The sequence below is a fragment of the Elephas maximus genome, chromosome 4 (genome assembly GCF_024166365.1).
Source record: "Elephas maximus indicus isolate mEleMax1 chromosome 4, mEleMax1 primary haplotype, whole genome shotgun sequence".
Classification (NCBI taxonomy): Eukaryota; Metazoa; Chordata; class Mammalia; order Proboscidea; family Elephantidae; genus Elephas; species Elephas maximus.
The window spans coordinates 190104480-190125700 of NC_064822.1; the positions used below are offsets into that span (position 1 = coordinate 190104480).

The following is a 21221-nucleotide window of genomic DNA, read 5'->3' on the forward strand; positions in this document are numbered from 1 at the left end:
AAAAGAGCCCATGAGAGAGGTGGAACAGGACCTGCCTGAGAGATGTGAGGAGGCCCAGAAGAAGGTGGGTAGCTAAGAGGGCAGAGAAGCCTGGGAGGTACGAATGGGTAGGAGGGTCAACGCTTCTGTGTCTGGGCAGCTGTCAGTGATCTTAGGGGGGTGCAGAGTCCAGGGAGCAGTGGGGGTGGAAGGCTGGCAGCAGAGGGTTGCTGATGTTGGACCGTGTGTGATCAGGTAGCTGTTGTTGTGTATATGCGTGATTTCATGAGGCTAAGAAGGCCCTGGGTGGGGAGTAGGTGCAGGGGATATGGGGGCAGAGACGACAGTGGGCCATGCCAAGAAGGCAGCCTTAGTTTGGGGGAACACTAAGTCCCTTGTGGAGTTCCTGGATGGTGCAGTTAATGCGCTTGGCTGCTAACTGAAAGGTTGGAGGTTCACGTCCATCCAGAGGCACCTCAGAAGAAAGGCCTGGCAATCTACTGCCCCAGAATCAGCCATTGAAAACCCTGTGGATCACAGTTCTACCCTGACACACATGGGGTCACCATGAGTTGAAATCGACTCGATAGTAACTGGTAAGTCCCTTCCACAATCTGATTCTGAGTTTCTATGAAACCCATGTCTGCCCTGAAGCCGCCCCAAGCCCTGCCGACCAGCTGGACACCGCACCTTGGCGGGTGTTGCCACCGGCCACCACCTATGCCTCCCAGGTGAAGCCCATGGTGCCAGATTTAATTTGTATTTATTATGCATCTATCTTATGCCAGATAGACTTGTGCCTGTGTGAGGCCCTTTCACATCTGAAGCCATGTTTTGCCACTAGGTGACAGTCCTGGGTGGCGGGCCTTGTCTGGGAGAAGTGGGAGAGAGGGTGGGTGGCACCTTGGAGTCAGGGTTTTGAGTTGGACCCCAGCATGGCTAGTTGGAAGTCTGACCTTGATGAGCACTGCATTTCATGATTCTCTGAGTCTTTTGTTTCCTCGTCTGTAAAATGGGCAGAGTGAAAACACCATACACTCTTAGAGCAGCCGAGGGGATGAGAGCTGGTGAATGAATGGGGCCTTCCCTGCAGGCCCGTTGCGTGTCAGGGGTCTAGTGAACAAAGGTTGTTTATTGTGATGGGACAATGATCCGTGGTGCCCTTCTGGGTCTGCTCCCTGGATTCCTGCCTTGTCGCCTTCCAGCCTCGCCACCCTCCCTGGTGGGCTCCTCATGGTCCCTCTGAAGGGATTGTGCAGGGCCTTTCCCTTGGCTAACAGGGCGCTTCACACTGACCGTGTGCTGATCCCAGCCAGGCAGAGCCCCCAGGTGGCCCCTGTTTGCACAAGCTCCAGCTTTGGGTCTGCTTGGAACATTGTAACTGCATTCCAGGGACATTCCAAGTCTCCGCACTGACCAAAGGACTTCACATTTTATTGTCCTGCTGAGAATAAGGATCAAAGTGCTCAAGGCTCCCCAGCAGGAATCGTTTCCAGATGTTTCTACACTCAGGGCAAAAGGTTCTAGCCCTGCTGAGCCAGCGGGAGGCTTTGAGGCTGCGGCTCATACTTGGGGGATTCGGCGTACTAAAATATGGCCACGGCTCCCCCATTTCTCAGGGGTGAGGGCAAGCAAATCCCCTTTGTTCATGTAACGCAAAATCTAGCCACTGTTTACCGAGAGCTTGCTGCGTGCTTGGAACTTTATAAACTTCATCCGTCCTCTCCGCGAGTCAGCATGGGTATAGTGAGTACCGTTTTACAGATGAGGAAGCTGCGGCTTGGGGTCCCAGACTGCAAGTGGTGGCGTTGGGATTTGACCCAAATCTATATGAGCCCAAGCTTTCCTTCTTTCTACTAAACCCCGGAGCTGCTGCATGCTGGCTTTTGTGCCCAGGAATAAGAGGACGAGATACTGATTCTGCAGTGGGGAGGGTAAGGCAGACGGCAGACAAACAGAATATTAGGACAGTGCGACGTATGCCACGTACAGGGTGGTGGGGCGGGGAACAGGGCCACCCAGGCCTGACAGGGTGGGCCGGAAGGCTGTGACGAGGAGGTAGTGGACCATGGGAGAGGTGGGCCAACACTGGGACTGGCTGTGAGGGTCACAGGTGCGAGACAACAGGCAGGGAGCAGAGTGGGCCCAGCGGACTGTGGGATGAAGGGGTTGCTGGGAGCAAGGAGTGGGACTGGCTGTGTAGGGAAGGTCAGCCTCAGGGTCAGGCCACTTGGCTGGGTCCCAGTCATCCATGGTGCGAGGCACAAAGCCATTGTTACCTGTGACAGATAAGGCCCTATGTTTTGTGAATGCTTTTGTTAAAAATAAAAATAAAATAAAATAAAAAATTTATTTTTATTTTTATTTTGTTAAACTAAATTGGAACAAAAGTGAATGGATGGAGAAATAGATACATAGGTAGGTAGGTAGATGAATGGATAAAACCAGTTGCCATGAAGTTGATTCTGACTTGTGGTGACCCCATGTGTGTCAGAGCAGAACTGTGCTCCACAGGATTTTCAATCGCCAGGCCTTTCTTCCAAGGTGCCTCTGAGCGGACTCAAACCTCCAACCTTTTGGTTAGCTGCCGAGAGCTGAACTATTTCCCCACTCAGGGATGATAAATAAATAATAGATAGACTGACAGACAGATAGATGATATATTGATAGATGATAAGTGATAGATTGATAGATGACAGATAGATAGACAGGTAGATAGGTGATAGACAGACAGGTGCATTCAAGGTTCCCCCTTTAAGAGTACGGCTCTCACTTGTGATGGCTGCTGCTTTGGGGCCGGGAGACTCACAAGTGGACAGTTCTATCTGAGCCCTAGCACTTTGGTGGGAATACAGACAGGGGACGGCTGAGGCAGGGACAGACTGAGTGGCCGGGTCGTAGGGGGCCGATGGGCTTTGCTGGGGGCTGACTTGTCCCCCTGAACCACACCCATTGCAGACTCCTGCTGCCAGCCTGGGGGTGCCGGGGCCTGTGCGATGGGGTGAGGCACACCCCTCACTGCCAGAGACAGCTCAGAGTTCCTGGAAGCTCTGGGGAAGGGGGAAAGCCCTGGAGTTGTAGGTAGGAGACTTGGGCTCAAGGAAAGGCCCCTCCTCCCTATGGCCATGAGTGGGGTCCCAGCCTCTGCCTCCTCACCTGTACAACAACGATGCCCCTCCAGAGCCTTTCTGGAGTGGAACACTCTCTACTCCTGGTGACTGAATAGCAGGTCCCCTCTCCCCTGCCTAGGGTGGGGCCAGCATTTGAAGGCAGGATGATCCCAGACCCACCTTTACATGGCTGGCAGAGGGCCATCTAAGCTGGGTTTTAGGGAGTCTTGTCTCATGCTGAGCTCAAGAGCAAGCCTCCCTTTGGGGCCACTCCAGGGCCCAGCCTTGGAGGAATCATGAGGTCAAGCTGGGCACCCCGGCCGCTGGGCCAGGAAACTCTGCCAGGCCCTTGGGGTTCACACCCTGCCAGGACCCTGGCCATGTTTCTGACATGTCCCGCTTCAGGGTGGCCTGCCTGGCAGTCGAGACTGGTCACGTGTGCCTCCTGGCCTGCTTGTGCTGCCCCCGGGGGCCGCTTATGCTGGGGGGGGGGGGGATGTTGCTCCCTGGTTGCTCCTTCGTGGCGCCTGGTGAGGTCCTCTCCTTCCGCCAGCCAAGGGGCCGGGTTTCAGCGGACGGTGTCCATTGGGGTGGCAGCCTGGGGTGAGGCCGAGAGCCAGGTGGGGACAAGAGGGCCTGGGTCCTGGCTGGTCATCGTGTAGCTGGGAGGGCATGGGCCCGTGCTTTACAGCAGCTTGAGCTACCTAGCCCTTTATCTGCCCTTTTGGTGAGAAGAAAATACGGCCTTAACCCATCCTCTGGCCAGCCAGCTCTGTCTTCGCCGAACCTCCTGTAACCGTTTCTGCAGAAGAAGGGGTCTTGGGGCAAATCAAGGTTGAAATCCATTACTTCGGGTTCCTCTTCTGTACATCAGGACTGAGGCCGCCCTTACAGGCTGCTGTGCAGATTTAACGAGAGAACACGGTCTGAGCACGGAGGCTGGCCTAGAAGTGACAGCTCTTCCCTTTTACACAGGTCGCCCATTGTGTTTTGAGGGTCCCCCTTTCCACCCCTTCTCCACACCTGGCACGCGTGGCCCCTACTTCCTGGCGCATTCCCACACACGGGGCCAGGCTCTGGCTCTTTAGGGAAGCCTTCCTCTGTTGTCCCAGTTTCAGGGAACAGGGCACTCCATCTGCACCGTCTCTGTTTAGTGGTGAGTTCCGTCTCTGGGCCAAGGGGGTGTGAGGCTGGTTGTGTCCCGAGCTCGTCAGCAGCATGTTCGTGCCTCAGTGGCAGCACGTTCGTGCCTCAGTGGCAGCACCGTCTCTCTCACCCCTGGGCCGTGAAGGCTTAGACTCAGGCTGCATCTCAGATGTGTGGCCGGGGCAGGACTTGGCCACGCATGCTGGGATCTCGGGTGCCCAGTCACAATTTGATGTGAAAGAAAATGGTAGACGTTTTAGGCGTCTCTGGGAAGAGTAGAGGACCCAGTGGGGTTTTTCACACGGGTGACTAAAGGTGGATGTCTGTGCCCTCGGTTCCCCTCTGAGACCTGTGCGGTGCTATGGTAGAGACCTAAGGAAGTGCCAGGAGAAGGTGCCCTCCTCAGCAGTGGGGAGGATTGCATGGAGAAGGGTGGGGGCGCCCAGTCACTCAGCCTCCTGCCCTTCCTCACAGTGGACGCAGACGTTCCCGTGGAGACCTGCTGTGCCGACGGACATAGCATGGCCACCCAGCGGAGGGACTGCTCACTGCCCTACACCTCGGAGTCCAAAGAATGCAGGTATGTTTTACAGAATGGTGTCTGTTAGGGGGAAGCGTAGAGAAAGGGACAGGGTGTGTCCACCCCAGAGAGAGACTAGGCACCCAGGGCCAGCCCTCCCAAGTTGCCTCCCTCCAGTGGCCGCTGTGTCCTCCGGCCCCCAGTTTCCTCACGCTGGTGTTGGCTCCCCCTGTCTGTGCTGGCCTGGGCTTGTGTCTCTGTCCCTTCACTGGGCTGGGGCAGCCCACCACTGGCTGCAAGAGGGTCTGGGTTTGCTGCCTGCCCTCCCATGGGCGGGTCACTGTGGGCAAGACAGTTTCTTCCTAAGAAAAAGGGGCTTGTGGGAGCTGATGAGACCCCATGACTGGGAGTCCTTTGCAAATAAAATCGTGGATTACCCTAAACCTAAAAACACAGAGGAGCTGGGCCCAGAGCAAGCAGTTCTGCCAGACACCTTGTGCAGTAGTCGACCTCTGGACTGAAGATTTTTGTTCTTGTCTCTCCAAATTGGTCCCTGGGAACAGTTAAGCACTTGGCTGCCAACCAAAAGTTTGGAGGTTCAAGTCCACGTAGAGGCACCTCGGAAGAAAGGCCTGGAGATCTACTTCCAAAAAACCAGTCACTGAAAACCCTGTGGAGCATAGTTCTACTACGACACACATAGGGTCGCCATGAGCTGGAGTCTACTCAGGCAACTGGTTACTCCCTGAATTGACTCCAGCTCACTGGAAGATTTGGGAGAACATAAGCTTAGAATAAAAAAAAAAAAACAAAAACTTGTTGCCATCAAGTCGATTCCAACTCACAGAGACCCTATAGGACAGAGTAGAACTGCCCTACAGAGTTTCCAAGGGGTGCCTGATGGATTTGAACTGCTGACTTTTTGGTTAGCAGCTGTAGTGCTCAACCACTATGCCACCAGGGTTTCCAAACTTAGAATAAATGATGAAAATTGTCAGTGGTGCTCACCAACCCAAGTGCAGAGCTCCAGGCACCCTGCAGCAATCCCATTGTACAGAAGAGCACGCTAAGGGTTCCCCAGGGCACACAGCCCATCAGTACTGCCTTGAGGGTTTGAGCCCAGGCCCGCAAGCGCAGGAGAGGCGAGGGTGTGGAAGGACCCCACCATGCGACATCCACTTGCCTTCTCCGTATCTAACTGGCAGCCGTGGGGTGCTGGGTGGGGAGCTGTCACAGAGGAATGTGTGAACGAGGCGCCCGGAGTGGGGGTGGGAAGTGTCTTGTGCTCGTTCTGGAGCTCAGCATTTGGGTTCACATTGCACGTAGGCTGCCCGCCAGCTCCAAAGCAGGACATAAATCTCAGTTTAGGAAATTTTAAAAAGTCAACGCGCTCCCTATAGACCAAACAAAGGAAGAGGGAGGAGGAGACGCAGATTATTTGAGTTGACTGGAAGATCACGCCCTCAGAATCTACACAGCATCTGATGAGCCTGAGCCGAGATTTTGGCTTCTGGTGTGGCAGAGTGCTGGAAATGTCCAAGTGGCCGCCCGTTGGCTGTTCCGTCGTGAAGCCGGGCGCTCACCGCCAAGTGTGCTGTTTACACGTGGTGCTGAGGAGAGGCAGCCTGGCCCAAGGAGGAGCGCAGCTGGGATGTTAGGCTGACCTGGCCTCAGTTTCCCCAAATGTAAAACATGGACAATGATACCTTCCTTTCGGAGTTGCTGAAATGATCAGGGGTGATATACGAAACCAGCGCCAGAAAGCCAAACAGTGGGAGCCACTATTATCAATATTTATTGCCATCAAAGACTTAGGAAAACTCAGAAAAGGAGTCAGCCAGCCGAGTCCCCAAAGAGCAGAGGAAGCAACTGGGGCCAGAGAGGTTGAGTGGCTCTCGGGGCCCTAGTGAAATGGGATTCTAGAGCCCTGGTGGCACAGTGGCTAAGAGCTTGGTGGCTCAAACTCACCAGCTGCTCCGAAGGAGAAAGATGTGGCAGCCAGCTTCCATAGAGATTCAAAAAACCAAAACCAAACCCACTGCCTCCGAGTTGATTCTGACTCACAGTGACCCTATTCAACAGAGTAGAACTGCCCCCATAGGGTTTCCAAGGCTGTAAATCTTTACAGAAGCGGACTGCCACATCTTTCTCCCACGCAGCAGCTGGTGGGTTAGAACTGCTGACTTTTCAGTTAGCAGCTGAGCACTTTAACCACTGCACCACCAGGGCTCCTTTCCATAAAAATTACAGCTTAGGGGCAGTTCTAGTCTGTCGTGTAGGGTCACCTGGTTGCTGTCTCTGACAATTTAGTGAAATGCCCGTTATTTGCCAATGCACCTAACATGCATGTGAAACGTGTGTGGCACAGTACGGACAAATCCATGCTGGAGCCTGAGGGCAGCCCTAGAAACACAGAGACAGCTGGGTGCAGACCTTCAGCCCCACGAGGGTGGTGTGGGAGAAAGCGGGGCTGAAAGCCGCTGTCCACGGCAGAGATGGCCTAGCTGGCAGCTCGAGGGGCTGCGGGACCCACCCTCTCAGCCTGGACAGGTGCAGGCTGGGCGGCTCCTCCCGCCTTTGCTGGCTTTGGCAGCAGCTGGAGCTATTTTGGATTTGGTTAGGAGCCACCTGTGACTCACACACAGCTCTCACCCGCCTGCCCGCCCACCAGCCCACCCGCCAGCAGGGCCAGCTTGTGTTTCTCCTGCACTGAGAAGACGATTCTAGCGGGCCGTGGTCCTCCTGCCTCCACATATGGCTCCTTGGGCCACAGCTGGGCACCGCCGTTGCCACTGTTGTTAACCATACCTTGGGCCAGCCCCTACCTCTCTGAACCTGTCTCTGTCTCCTCTGAATGTGGCCCCTGGATGATCCTTGTGGAGGATTCAGGCTCATAAGGGTGAAACAGTCTGGCCCTGTGTCGGCACCAGCTTCTTTCATTCTAGAATGTGGGAGCATTTTAGGGGTGAGGCTCAGAGCTCCGACTCCCACCCCAGGCACTGCCTGCATTTGTTCTTTCTAACTAAACACTTATTGAGCGCCTTCTGTACGGATGGGTGTGGGGAGGAGAGGCCCATGATAGACGACAGAGCTCCCGTCCCGAGGGCTCCCGTCCCATGGAGCCCTGGCCCACTGCCCTCCACCCACAGGATGGTCCAGGAACAATGCTGCCACAGCCGGCTGGAGGAGCTGCACTGTGCCACCGGCATCAACCTGGCCAACGAGCAGGACCGCTGTGCCACGCCGCACAGGGACAATGCCAGCCTCGAGGCCATGTTCATGAAGGTGAGGACTGGGGTCCTAGGTCTGCTGCCTCTTTCCCTCGCAGCTGGCAGGCCCTGCACTGTCCCAGCTCAGCAGGCCCTGGGCTCCCCAGGCCCTGTGCCCCTTCCCAGCCAGCAGGCCCAGGGCCCCCACCCAGCCAGCAGGCCCTGGTCCCCCTCCCAGCTCAGCATGCCCCACTTTCCTTCCCAGCCAGCAGGCCCTGCCCACCCCCAGCCAGCGGTCCCCGGGTCCCCTCCCAGCTCAACATGCCTTGGGGCCCCTCCCAGCCAGCAGGCCCCTGGTCCCCTTCCAGCCAGCAGGCCCTGCCCACACCCAGCCGGCAGGCCCCTTGTCCCCTCCCAGCTCGACATGCCTTGGGCCCCCTCCCAGCCTAGCCAGTGCTGTCCATCAGCAGGGGGCCTGGGCCCTTTCCCCTCTGCGCCCTACTCTGAGTTCACCTCTGCTGTGTGGGGCAGCAGGGGAGGGGGTGCCCAGCCAGGAGGGTCGAGGAGCTGGACATGTCCCCACCTCCTCCCGTGTAGTTGGGAAACCCTGGCCTGGCCCAGCTGGGGAGACAGGGATGAAGTGGCCAGCCTTGCCGAGGACCTCCAGTCCCCAGGCATCAGGCAGGAACACAGGTCAGAGGAGGGGTCCTCTGAGATCAGGGCCTTAGGAGTTTCTTCTCTGGTCAGGGTAGGTACCCTCCATCCCCCTGCTCAGGAACCCTTACAGCTTCCCTCCACTAGGATTCACTGGGTGAAGTTCAGAATGGGCCCTCCCAAAGCCTCTGATGTCACATGACTGCAGCCATCCCAGAGGAGGAAACTGAAGTTCAGGGAGGACCACACCCCAAAGTGGCCTCTCAGCAGCAGCCCTGAGGGGTCCTCCTATACCCAGCAGGGAAGGGGTCTGGAAGGCAGCCGGGCAATCCCTGCATGGCCGATTCTGGGTCTCCAAGGCCAGGCCAGGTCACTCAGGTCCCTGTGACAGTAGAAGATCTCCGTCCTCTGCCTGGGCACGGAGAAGTCCCTGACAGCACCCCTAGCTCTGAAAACTACAAATAAAGGAACGTTGTCAGACTGTCAGAGCCCTGGTGGCATAATAGTTAAGAGCTCAGCTGCTAACCAAAAAGTTGGCAGCTGGAATCCACCAGCTGCTCCTTGGAAACCCTATGGGGCAGCTCTACTCTGTCCTACAGGGTCGCTATGAATCAGAATTGACTCGACAGCAACAGGTTTAGTTTCAGGTTTGGTCAGACTGTCTCTCCCTGCCACCTGCTGAGGGAGGAAAACAAGCCTGAGCTGGGATTTGGAAGTCAGCCTGGTCCTCGGGCTTCTGCTGGAGGTGCCAGGTGCGGGGAGTGAGTTCCCTGGAGAAAGATGTCCCATTCCCAGATAGGACGGCGATGAAGGAATTTCAAGGAGCAAGAATCTAAAGGGATGAAGTCAGGATTCTGGGAGGGGCTGTGGGTTCTCTGGCCTGGCCCTTCCTTTCTGGAAGTTCTCTCCCCACACAGACTGGGACATGGAGAGGACTCCCCATGCCGGGAGGTGGGGTTCAGGGCCTGCCCACTCTGGGCCTCTGCAGACTTTCACAGGGGGAGGCCTCTTGTTTGAGGGAACTGTGTGGGGTGAGGGTGGGTTGGTCTGGTCCAAGGTGCCTGGGAATCCCAGGCATCTGATGACTATTTCCAGGGCAGGGCTGGGCTCTGCAGACGCCGTCCGCCTGGCAGACGGCTGTGCCAGTGTCCCCAGACGTGAGAGGGAGGGAGGTGCGGAAAAGCGGGGAACATTCTATGGGAGTGGGAGCGGATCTCTTTGGCGGACGAGAGATCTGCGTTTCTGGGAAGCATGACTCACACCCGAAAGGTGGACTCGCTAACAATCCCTCCCGCTCTTCTGGCAGCAGAGGGGTAGGATACACAGTGTGGGAGGCCCGTCAACCTTCATGGAGACTACAGCAGAAACCACGCCTCCTTGGCTCCCAGTATGGGCTTTCTGGAAAGTTCGGAGTCCTTTTTAGGATAACCACTAGAGGGAGGATTGAAGTGGGGATTTTCTTGCGCGAGGGGAATGTGGTCCAGGAGCTCAGGCCTGAGGATATGGGGCGCATGTGTAGGTTGGGGAACGCGGGGGTGCAGGGTAGCCCCTGATTGATGCCTTGTCTGGGGACGCCTGTGCTTATCAAGTGCAGAATGCCCTTCCTGCTGCCCAGACCAGCGAACAGGCTCGGGAGGAAGGGGCACGGTCCATATGCCTTCTTTGGGTCTGGCTAGAAAAATCTTAGACCACACACAAGGAACGGACTCCCTGGGGGGCTCTTATGGCCCCTGTATGAGGCTCCCCTTCCCTGGAGGTGTGTGGGCAGAGCCCACTGGCCGCTGGACAGGGGTGCTGAGGAGGGCAGTTGGGTATGGCAGGTAGGTGGGACAGGTGCAGCATACTCCAGGACCTAGGGGATTTGGGAGCGGCGAGGCCCAGGTTCTGCCGGCTGTGCCCCCTCCCAGGGCCTCCGCCTGGCCGAGCCGAGCGGCCACCTTCTCCACCTGGTCTCCATTCGTGTTTGCAGAGGTGCTGCCACTGCTGCCTGCTGGGGAGGGCAGCCCAGGCCCAGGGCCAGAGCTGCGAGTTCAGCCTCATGGCTGGCTACCAGTGTGGACTGGTCTTCCGGGCGTGCTGCGTGAAGGGCCAGGAGACGGCAGACTTCACGCCGGGGGACATCGGCGACCTCCAGGAGACGGGTAAGCCCCCTCTGCCTTCCTGGCTGGGTGGTGAGGGCGTGCACGGCTGTTGCCTAACTCAGCACAGACCCACTCGAGTTGTCAGGGCATTTCCCAAAGATTGGGTCCTTGTCAGGAGACAGAGAGCATGGGCTCTGGGACCGGACAAAGCTGGGGTCATGTCCTGGCCCTAACATGAGCCTTGGGTGAACTGATTTATCCAGGCCTCAGTTCCCCCATCTGCCGTGTGGGGATAATCACAGTCCTGCTTCATAAGGTGCCCACCTCAGGATGAGCGCTCCGTGAACCTTTTCCAGCCCAATTTCCCCTGACCTCCCCCGGCCCTGAGCAGCAGCCAGTAGCTGGCCTTACCCTCCTTTCACAGTGGAGGACCTGATGCTCAAAGTCATGTGGCCAACACGCAGAGGAGGGAGAACCTGGCCTCCTGACTCCTGGCCAGCTCCTTCCCTCCCCTCACGTGGAGCCAGTGACACTCGGGCCAAAGGGCTGAGGCTTCACACTTTGCATCTGTGAGCTTTCAAATAATAGTCACTTACGGTAAAAAAAAAAAAAAAAAAATTTTTCTTTTGTTTTTTTTTACCAACAAAGGAGGAGCCCCTGCTGGAGCAAATAGCTAAGCACTGGGCTGTTGTTGTCATGTGCCCTCTAGATTTTCTCCCGAAGAGTTGCTGGTGGGTTTGAACTGCCGACCTTTCTGTTAACAGCTGAGCACCTAATCATTGAACCACCAGGACTTCTTAAGTGCTGGACTACTAACCAAAAGGTCGATGGTTCAAATCCACCCAGAAGTGCCTTGGAATTTAAGGCCTGATGACCTGCTTTTGAAAGGTCATAGCCTTAAAAACCCTATGGGGTTGCCATGAGTCCAAATAGACTTGACTCCAACAATGCCAAGTTCAGCAAAGGGGTGAGCGGCCCCCAGCTGTCTGACTCCCGCCCTGCTTCTCTGCCCTCCGTTTGCCTAAAGCTTCAGGGATGGTTCAGCTTCTTGATGTCTGATAACCTCTCTCATTTATGCGGTAGTTTCCGGGCCTTAATGGAGATATCCCTGGAAAAATTCAGGAGTCGGCTCTGCCCTGGGCCTGTACCCTCTTCTCTCTGAGCTTCGTACCCCATTGATACCGGGTGAGGCAGAGGAAGGGGTTCTAAGAGAAGAGCTCACAGATCCCAGCGTGGCCTCTAAGTCAGGCCTCCTTTGGTGCAGCTGCACCCCCAGAGGCTTTGGGGTCCTGGGCCAGATGGACCAGTCTCTTTTTAAGTCCAGGGCTCCAGAGACACCCTGGGCTGATTTACAGCCGCCCGGCCATAAAGGGGTGTTGGGACCACATTCTGGCTCCCTGCTTGGCTTTTGAAATCAGAGCTGACATCTTCACTGTAAACAAACCCAACTGTTAATCCCAGTCGGGGAGTGCTCCTCTGTCTCTGGGAGGATTTTCACTGATTTGTGGCTTCTTTTATTAACGTGCTCTGGGATTTTTTGTGGCTCCAGATGTCTTATCTCTCTCCTGTCTTTTATCTGCTTCAGTTCCTGCCCAGACTTTCCTCAGATGCCACCCACTCTTGGAGGGCTCCCTGACTTTTCCTCCTCACCCTGTCACAGATGGTCCTTCCTCTTCCCGCTAACATTTATCGTGGGCCTCGTATGTCTCCTGCAGGGCTGCTCCGAGGGCCACAGACCGGTGCTGGCCTGAGATGAATTAGTATAGAAATTGGGAGTAAGCCTTTAGAAACTTCTAGAAGCATTTGATCCCTGGGTGGTATTGGAGCTTGGAGTTCACCCAGATGTGTCTTGGAAGAAAGGCCTGGCGATCTACTTCCGAAAAATTAGCCATTGAGAACCCTATGCAGCACAGTTCTACCCTGACGCACATGGCGTCATCGTGAGTCAGACGTGACTCAGCAGCAGCTGGTTTATTGGATCAAAGTACTGGTCCCGGATTAGGGAAGGCAACCTGGTCATTTGCCACAGTTAGTTTGAAAACCGTACCTGGGCATCTTGTGGGTCCAGTGATTCCCATTCTACAGATCGAGGCACTGAGGCTGGGCAACCTCAGGGTTGGATCTGTTTGCGAGCAGGTCCGATGGTCTTTCCAGGCTTGCTGGCCTCCACGGAACATGGCACAGACCTTGGTGACATCATCACACGGGTGGTAACTGGTTTCTTACCACTCCTTCCTGCCCCCTCACTGTGAACCTTTTCAGGGATGGGATTGGATCCCTGTATGCCTCTGGGCCTGCTGGCCTGGGCCTGACACATGGAGGGCACTTGGTGTTTGCCTGAATCCAATGCACTGAGGGAATGAAGTGTCCCCAAATTAAATAAACCAGATGGAAGGTGCTTCACAGCCTCCTAGCCTAGAAGAGATGACTCCACCCTAAATGGCCTTTTTTTAGTTATCTTCTCCCCAGGTTAGAAGTTATTTGAATGCTCATTTGGTTTATTCAACAAATGGGTTAGAGGGTCAAGGACACAGCGTAGACAAGGCCCCCATACCATATGGGGTCACCATGAGTCGGAATCGACTCAACAGCAGCGGGTTTTAATGGGCATCGTATTTTAATAAGAAGCCCTGGTGGTGCAGAGGTTAAATGCCCCAACTGCTAACTGAAATGTCAGCAGTTCAAACCTACCCAGCGGCTCCTCGGGAAGAAGACCTGGCGATCTGCTCCTGTAAAGATTACAGCCTAGGACACCCTATGGGGCAGTTCTTCTCTGTCACATGGGGTCATTGTGAGTTGAAAATAGGCTCGATGGCACCTAACGACAGCATATTTTAATAGCCCCTAAAATACATTTGTTGTTGTTGTTAGGTGCCGTCGAGTTGGTTCCGACTCACAGCGACCCTACACACAACAGAACGAAACACTGCCCGGTCCTGAGCCATCCTTACAATCGTTGTTATGCTTGAGTTCATTGTTGCAGCCACTGCGTCAATCCACCTCGTTGAGGGTCTTCCTCTTTTCCGCTGACCCTGTACTCTGCCAAGCATGATGTTCTCCAGGGACTGATCCCTCCTGACAACATGTCCAAAGTATGTAAGACGCAGTCCCGCCATCCTTGCCTCTAAGGAGCATTCCAGCTATACTTCTTCCAAGACAGATTTGTTCATTTTTTTGGCAGTCCGTGGTATATTCAATATTCTTCGCCAACACCACAATTCAAAGGCGTCAGTTCTTCTCGGTCTTCCTTATTCATTGTCCAGCTTTCACATGCATATGACGCGACTGAAAATACCATGGCTTGGGTCAGGCGCACCTTAGTCTTCAGGGTGACATCTTTGCCCTTCAACACTTTGAAGAGGTCCTTTGCAGCAGATTTACCCAATGCAATACATCTTTTGATTTCTTAACTGCTGCTTCCATGGCTGTTGATTGTGGATCCAAGTAAAATGAAATCCTTGACAACTTCAATCTTTTCTCCATTTATCATGATGTTGCTTATTGGTCCAGTTGTGAGGATTTTTGTTTTCTTTATGTTGAGGTGCAATCCATACTGAAGGCTGTGGTCTCTGATCTTCATTAGTAAGTGGTTCAAGTCCTCTTCACTTTCAGCAAGCAAGGTTGTGTCATCTGCATAACACAGGTCGTTAATGAGTCTCCCTCCAATCCTGATGCCCTGTTCTTTATATAGCCCAGCTTCTCATATTATTTGCTCAACATACAGATTGAATAGGTATGGTGAAAGAATACAGCCCTGACACACACTTTTTCTCACTTTAAACCAATCAGTATCCCCTTGTTCTGTCCGAACAACTGCCTCTTGATCTATGTAAAGGTCCCTCATAAGCACAATTAAGTGTTCTGGAATTCCCATTCTTGGCAATGTTATCAGTCATTTGTTATGATCCACACAGTCGAATGCCTTTGCATAGTCAATAAAACACAGGTAAACATCCTTCTGGTATTCTCTGCTTTCAGCCAGGATCCATCTGACATCAGCAATGATATCCCTGGTTCCACGTCCTCTTCTGAAGCCGGCCTGAATTTCTGGCAGTTCCTTGTTGATATACTGCTGCAGCCGTTTTTGAATGATCTTCAGCAAAATTTTGCTTGCGTGTGATATTAATGATATTGTTCTATAATTTCCACATTCGGTTGGATCACCTTTCTTGGGAATAGGCATAAATATGGATCTCTTCCAGTCAGCTGGCCAGGAAGCTGTCTTCCATATTTCTTGGCATAGACGAGTGAGCATCTCCAGCGCTGCATCTGTTTGTTGAAACATCTCAATTGATATTCCACCAGTTCCTGGAGCCTTGTTTTTCGCCAATACCTTCAGAGCAGCTTGGACTTCTTCCTTCAGTACCATCAGTTCCTGATCATATGCCACCTCTTGAAATGGTTGAATATAGACTAATTCTTTTTGGTATAATGACTCTGTGTATTCCTTCCATCTTCTTTTGATGCTTCCTGTGTCGTTTAATATTGTCCCCACAGAATCCTTCACTACTGCAACTCGAGGCTTGAATTTTTTCTTCAGTTCTTTCAGCTTGAGAAACGCCAAGTGTGTTTTTCCGTTTTGGTTTTCCATCTCCAGCTCTTTGCACATGTCGTTATAATACTTTGTCTTCTCAAGCCACCCTTTGAAATCTTCTGTTCAGTTCTTCTACTTCATCAATTCTACCTTTTGCTTTAGCTGCTCGACGCTGAAGAGCAAGTTTCAGAGTCTCTTCTGACATCCATCTTGGTCTTTTCTTTCTTTCCTGTCTTTTCAGTGACCTCTTGCCTTCTTCACGTATGATTTCCTTGATGTCTGTCATTCCACAACTCGTCTGGTCTTCGGTCACTAGTGTTCAATGCGTCAAATCTATTCTTCAGATGGTCCCTAAGTTCAGGTGGGATGTACTCAAGGTCATATTTTGGGTCTCGTGGACTTGCTCTGATTTTCTTCAGTTTCAGCTTGAACTTGCATGTGAGCAACTGATGGTCTGTTCCACAGTCGGCCTCTGGCCTTGTTCTGACTGATGATATTGAGCTTTTCCATCATCTTTTCCCACAGATGTAGTCAATTTGATTTCTGTGTGTTCCATCTGGAGAGGTCCATGTGTATAGTCGCCGTTTATGTTGGTAAAACAAGGTATTTGCAATGAAGAAGTTGTTGGTCTTGCAAAATTCTACCATTCGATCTCCGGCATTGTTTCTATCACCAAGGCCATATTTTGCAACTACTGATCCTTCTTTGTTTCCAACTTTCGCATTCCAATCTCGAGTAATTATCAATGCATCTCGATTGCATGTTTGATCAGTTTTAGACTGCGGCAGCTAATAAAATCTTCTCTTTCTTCATCTTTGGCTCTAGTGGTTGGTGCGTAAATTTGAATAATAGTCGTATTAACTGGTCTTCCTTGTAGGCGTATGGATATTATCCTACCACTGACAGCGTTATACTTCAGGATAGATCTTGAAATGTTCTTTTTGACGATGAATGCAACCCCATTCCTCTTCAAGTTGTCATTCCCAACATAGTGGACTATATGATTGTCTAATTCAAAATGGCCGATACCAGTCCGTTTCAACTCACTATTGCCTAGGATATCGATGTTGATGCGTTCCATTTCATTTTTGATGATTTCCAATTTTCCTAGATTCATACTTCATACATTCCAGGTTCCGATTATTAATGGATGTTTGCAGCTGTTTCTTCTCATTTCGAGTCGTGGCACATCAGCAAATGAAGGTCCCGAAAGCTTTACTCCACCCACGTCATTAAGGTCAACTCTACTTTGAGGAGGCAGCTCTTCCCCAGTCATCTTTTGAGTGCCTTCCAACCTGGGGCGCTCATCTTCCAGCACTATATCAGACAACGCTCCGCTGCTATTCATAAAGTTTTCACTGGCTAATGCTTTTCAGAAGTAGACTGCCAGGTCCTTCTTCCTACTCTGTCTTAGTCTGGAAGCTCAGCTGAAACCTGTCCTCCATGGGTGACTCTGCCGGTATCTGAATACCAGTGGCATAGCTTCCAGCATCACAGAAACACGCAAGCCCCAACAGCACGACAAACTGACAGACACATGGGGGCTAAAAATACATAGTTAGGACATATAAGTTATATACATAGCTCATGTAAGTTAGGTTACATTGACATTTAGACAGCATCACTGATTTTTTTTTCTTCTTAATGACATTTATTCTTCCATTATACATGTATTATGCTCATGGCAGGCATTCTAGAAAATACAGAAGGGTAGAAGGAAGAGAAACGTAGACCCGGAGATAAACACTGTTTCCCTTCCAGCGTGTTGCTTTTCTGTGTCTAGCTTGGTTTCTTCCACCCAGGTATGGTCACGCTGTGGCTACCACTTTGATGGGTGCATCTTCCACCTAGTTCTGCAATGTCCTTGCTGTTCAATCGTGATCGCACTCATTTCCTCTTGCGGAAACGTCCTGAATACCAGAGGGCTTGATTTTGAGTATTTCTAGGGCTTCTTCCCACCCGTAAGGAGCCCCGGCGGTGCAGTGGTTAAGCACTAGGCTGGTAACTGAAAGGTCGGTGGTTCTAACCCACCAGTCTCTGGGAGAAAGACGTGGCAGTCTGCTAACATGGAACTTCTATTTTAAAAAGGGTAAAGTGAATGGTTAGCTGATCGTAGTTTTTACGAACGGGCATTAAGACGGAAATCAAACAGAAACAAACCGGCTGCCATAGCGTCGACTTGACGTACGGTGACCCCATAACTGTGCTCCACGGGGTTTCCAGTGGCTGCTTTTTCAGAGGCAGATCACCAGGCCTTTCTTCCGAGGCACCTCTGGGTGAACTTGAACCACCAGCCTTGCAGTTAGCAGTCAAGCACTTACCCATTTGGCCACCCAGGGACTCTTATAAACGGGCATTACTGGCTGATGTTTACGAGAAGATAAAATGGTTTTTAGTTTCTTGTAAGATGGAACAATGTATTTGTATAAATGCTTGCCTTTGTTTCCCTTCCCCCTTAGCTAAAATTTCTGAGGGTGAGGAGGAACAAGAAGACCCATACCTTAATGACCGCTGCCGAGGTGAGAATCCGTCGTCTTCCCCTGTGCCGTTCAGTGGTTCGTTAAACCTGAAAGAAAGTCGACCCTAATCTCATTGGGAGTTTGAGCCTCAGCGGTTTTGCTCAGGTTCACCCCGGGAGGTGCCCTTTGTCTGGGAGTCAGGTCTGTCCTTCTGTTACTCCTGGGCTCCTGCCTTCTTCCCTCCAGCGTCCTCGGAGCTGGGGCCTGGTGGGGAGGCTGGAAAGGGGTGGGCTTACTCAGAAGGGGCCGCAGGTGAAAAGCTGGCATTGGAAACACTAGCGCCACATGTTCCGCCTGAACACCCTGTGTTACAGGCACTGTGGACACCAGCTTCTCCCAAAGCTGGGGTCCCTCAGGATGGGGCAAAGCACTATTGGTCTTTGTGACCCTGAGCCCAACCACGCCTGGCCCAGAGAGGGCGTTCAGTAATACTCATTTGTCCCGCAAGACAGATGTTTTCAAATTTAAAGTTAGAGGGGCTTGCAGGTTTGTTTTTCATGTGATAAAGCTTTACTTTGCTTTCACGGAACAGTCCGGCGTGTTGAGACTGGCAGGCCTGCTCCACAGGTTCTTTCGGTGACTTGCCCTGTGGTTGGGGAGAGCCATTGGCTAAGTGGAGACCCAGCTTAAGGATATAAGGCTGTGGTCAGTGGTTAGTGACGGTCAGCATCAAGTCCTGGCAGGGGAGGGAACGAGCAGAGAGCCCCAGAAAACTTCTGGTTCAGCTTCCTAGTGCTGCCATAACTGAATACCAGAAAGAGGGTGGCTTTACAGAACAGAAATGTACTATCTCACAGTTTTGGAGGCTGGAAGTTCACAGCAGTATATTGGCCATGATGATTCTGCCCAGGGGCTGAGAGAGGGACTGTCCCAGGCCACCTCCTAGATTCTGGTGGCTGCTGACAACCCTTGGCGTGCCTTTGCTGCTCAGAGATGTAATTCACAGTGTCTTCCCCTGCTCGGCTCCTCATCTCTTCTTCCGTTTCATAAGACGCCGCTCAGAAGGAATTAGGACTACCCTACTGCGCCATGATCTCTTTAATGGAACTGATAGTATCTTCAGAGAAGGGCACTATTTCCCCCAAACAAGATCAGGTTCACAAGTACAGCAGTTAAGACTTTAGCATATCTTTTTGGGGGACACGATTTGATCCATAGCAGCCTTGTGATCCTCTCTATGATGCGGGAGGTTCTTCTCGGGGAAGCTGTTAAAACCTCTGAGGAGGGTTAGCCAGGACATGACACTGAAAGGGTATTTAGGCAGGAGGTGGAGGCGTGGAGCCTCATGAAGGGTGCAGTGTCATGGCAGTTGGGCACTGGTGGGTGTAGGGTGGGGGTGGAGGAGGGCGCAGAAGTGGGCAGGGCCCTTCAGGGCCTGGGCAGCAGCTGGAAATTTACCTCGTAGGATCATTACCTGGTAGACATTTATCCTGATGGACCTGCCTGTGAACACTCGGGCTGCCCCATAGTGAGGGTGGGTTGCCGGGGTGACACCAGGGAGACCCGGTGAGCAGGTGGTGGTACCCGAGGCGGTGGTAGTGGCAATGGTAGTGGCAGTCCCTGCTTGAGAGACATGGGGAAAAGCTAGGCCTGCTCAGGGCCGGGCCCCATGTGGGGTCCGTCGTTGCTCTTCTCTGCCCTGCTTCTCCCAGCTCCACGGAACTTACAGAGACTGCCCTGCCTGCCCCCCATGTTGTCAGCCAGAGCTGAGACTGGACGGTGCAGCCCCCCAGGAGTGCCCAGAGCCAGACCTGGGGCCTCCTGCAGGGTGGGGGCTGGGAGGGTGGCAGGTGGGCTCTGCCCTGTGGACCCCACCTTTCTCCGTCCTCTGCTTCATGGAACCGGGGAACGTGGAGGTCTGCAGGGTCTCGGTGCCCCCTGCCCTGCTCACATGCACCCTGTCTACAGGCGGCGGCCCTTGCAAGCAGCAGTGCCGTGACACGGGGGACAAGGTCGTCTGTTCCTGCTTTGTGGGCTACCAGCTGCTGTCTGACGGCGTCTCCTGTGAAGGTAAAGGTCCCGTGGGTTGGGGCCTGTCCTTCAGATCCCGGCAGGGTCGAGGCTTTGCACAAGCCAGGGGCCCCAGCTGTGTTGGGGGCACCAACCCTGCATTTCTGGTACTCCCCGGAGCTGAATGGTGCCGGGCCTCCTGGCCCCGGTCCCATCCAGAGAAGATGGGCCATGTGCTAGAAAAGAGGGCTGGGGTTGGGGTCAGCCCGGGCTCTGAGTCCAGGATCAGCAGAGGGGCCTTAGGCAAGTCCCCCAGCCTCTTGTCCTGAGAGGGGGAATGGTGACACCCTCCATAAGGGCTTGTTGAGGGTCAGGTGGTCCCAGTCCAGGGCTGGCACTTAACGAGAGGGTGCTGAGAAAGAGCAATTACTCTGAAACAGCAGGGGACCTGGTGGGGAGTCCCCATGACGCCCCTCTAGGCACATTTGTGGTGTGTCATAGTGGGACCCCAGCCAGGTTGAATGGGGGACTCATGGATGCAGGGAGCCAGTTTCCCCGTGACTTCCAGAAGATTTCTTCGGATGACGCGTAGGGATCCATGTTCTCGCCGGTTACTCCTTGCCGTCTGGCTCTCTCCTAGATGTCAATGAGTGCATCACTGGCAGCCATAACTGCCGGCTCGGCGAGTCCTGCGTCAATACCGTGGGCTCTTTCCGCTGTCAGCGGGACAGCAGCTGTGGAACAGGCTACGAGCTCACAGAGGACAATGACTGCAAAGGTTAGCACCTGCTCCGGCCCCACAGCCTGGCCCCCGGGAGTAGATGTGCTACAGTGGGCTCGCTGGTCAAGGGCCCTGGTGGTGTAGTGCTCCCATGTGGCCACCAGGGCTGCCGCCTTCTCATCTGTGGGGTGTTGTTTGTTGCCATCAAGTTGGTCTCCAACTCATGGTTACCCTGTGCACAATGGAACAAAATGCCACCTGGTCCTGTGCCATCCCCACGATCGGCTGCAGACTGGACTATTGTGACAGGGGCAGCTATACCTGCTTGGGGGAGGGGTCCCTGGGTGGTGCAAATGGCTAATGGACTTGTCCACTAACCGAAAGGTTGGAGGTTCCTTTCCACCCAGAGGTACCTCAGAAGAAAGGCCTGGCAATCTACTTCTGAAAAATCAGCCATTGAAAACCCTGTGGCGCACAGTCCTACTCTGACACACAGGGGGGCACATGAGTCGGAGTTGACTTGACGGCAGCTGGATTTTTATACCTACTTGACCAGCACCTGGGATGTCTTGGGGGAATAAGATGATACGTCAAAGTACGGATAGAAGCGATCAGACATCAAAAAGCTGACAGCAGCCCCCCAGTCCCGGCCCGCTCTGTCATTAGTGCCTTCTGTCAGTGCCTAGTTAATGCCAGTGGCGAGTTTGAATTTCTGAAAAGCCCCAGTGTACTATTATTTAAAAACAACATCTGGGATGAATTTCAGGTGCTCACACGTGTTTTCTACGAAAAAAAAAA

At 53.3% G+C, this 21221-nt stretch overlaps 1 protein-coding gene across 2 annotated transcripts in view; it reads left to right on the forward strand.

The window, feature by feature from the left end:
* Window positions 1–21221, forward strand: part of FBLN1 (fibulin 1) — a 109391-nt gene that overhangs the window by 13448 nt on the left and 74722 nt on the right. For both annotated transcript variants that reach the window (XM_049884653.1, XM_049884654.1), the window contains exons 2-7: window positions 4710–4815; window positions 7905–8040; window positions 10588–10759; window positions 17693–17752; window positions 19661–19762; window positions 20343–20480. In XM_049884653.1, coding sequence (XP_049740610.1) covers window positions 4710–4815; window positions 7905–8040; window positions 10588–10759; window positions 17693–17752; window positions 19661–19762; window positions 20343–20480 — 714 coding nt within the window. The remainder of the gene's footprint in view (window positions 1–4709; window positions 4816–7904; window positions 8041–10587; window positions 10760–17692; window positions 17753–19660; window positions 19763–20342; window positions 20481–21221) is intronic.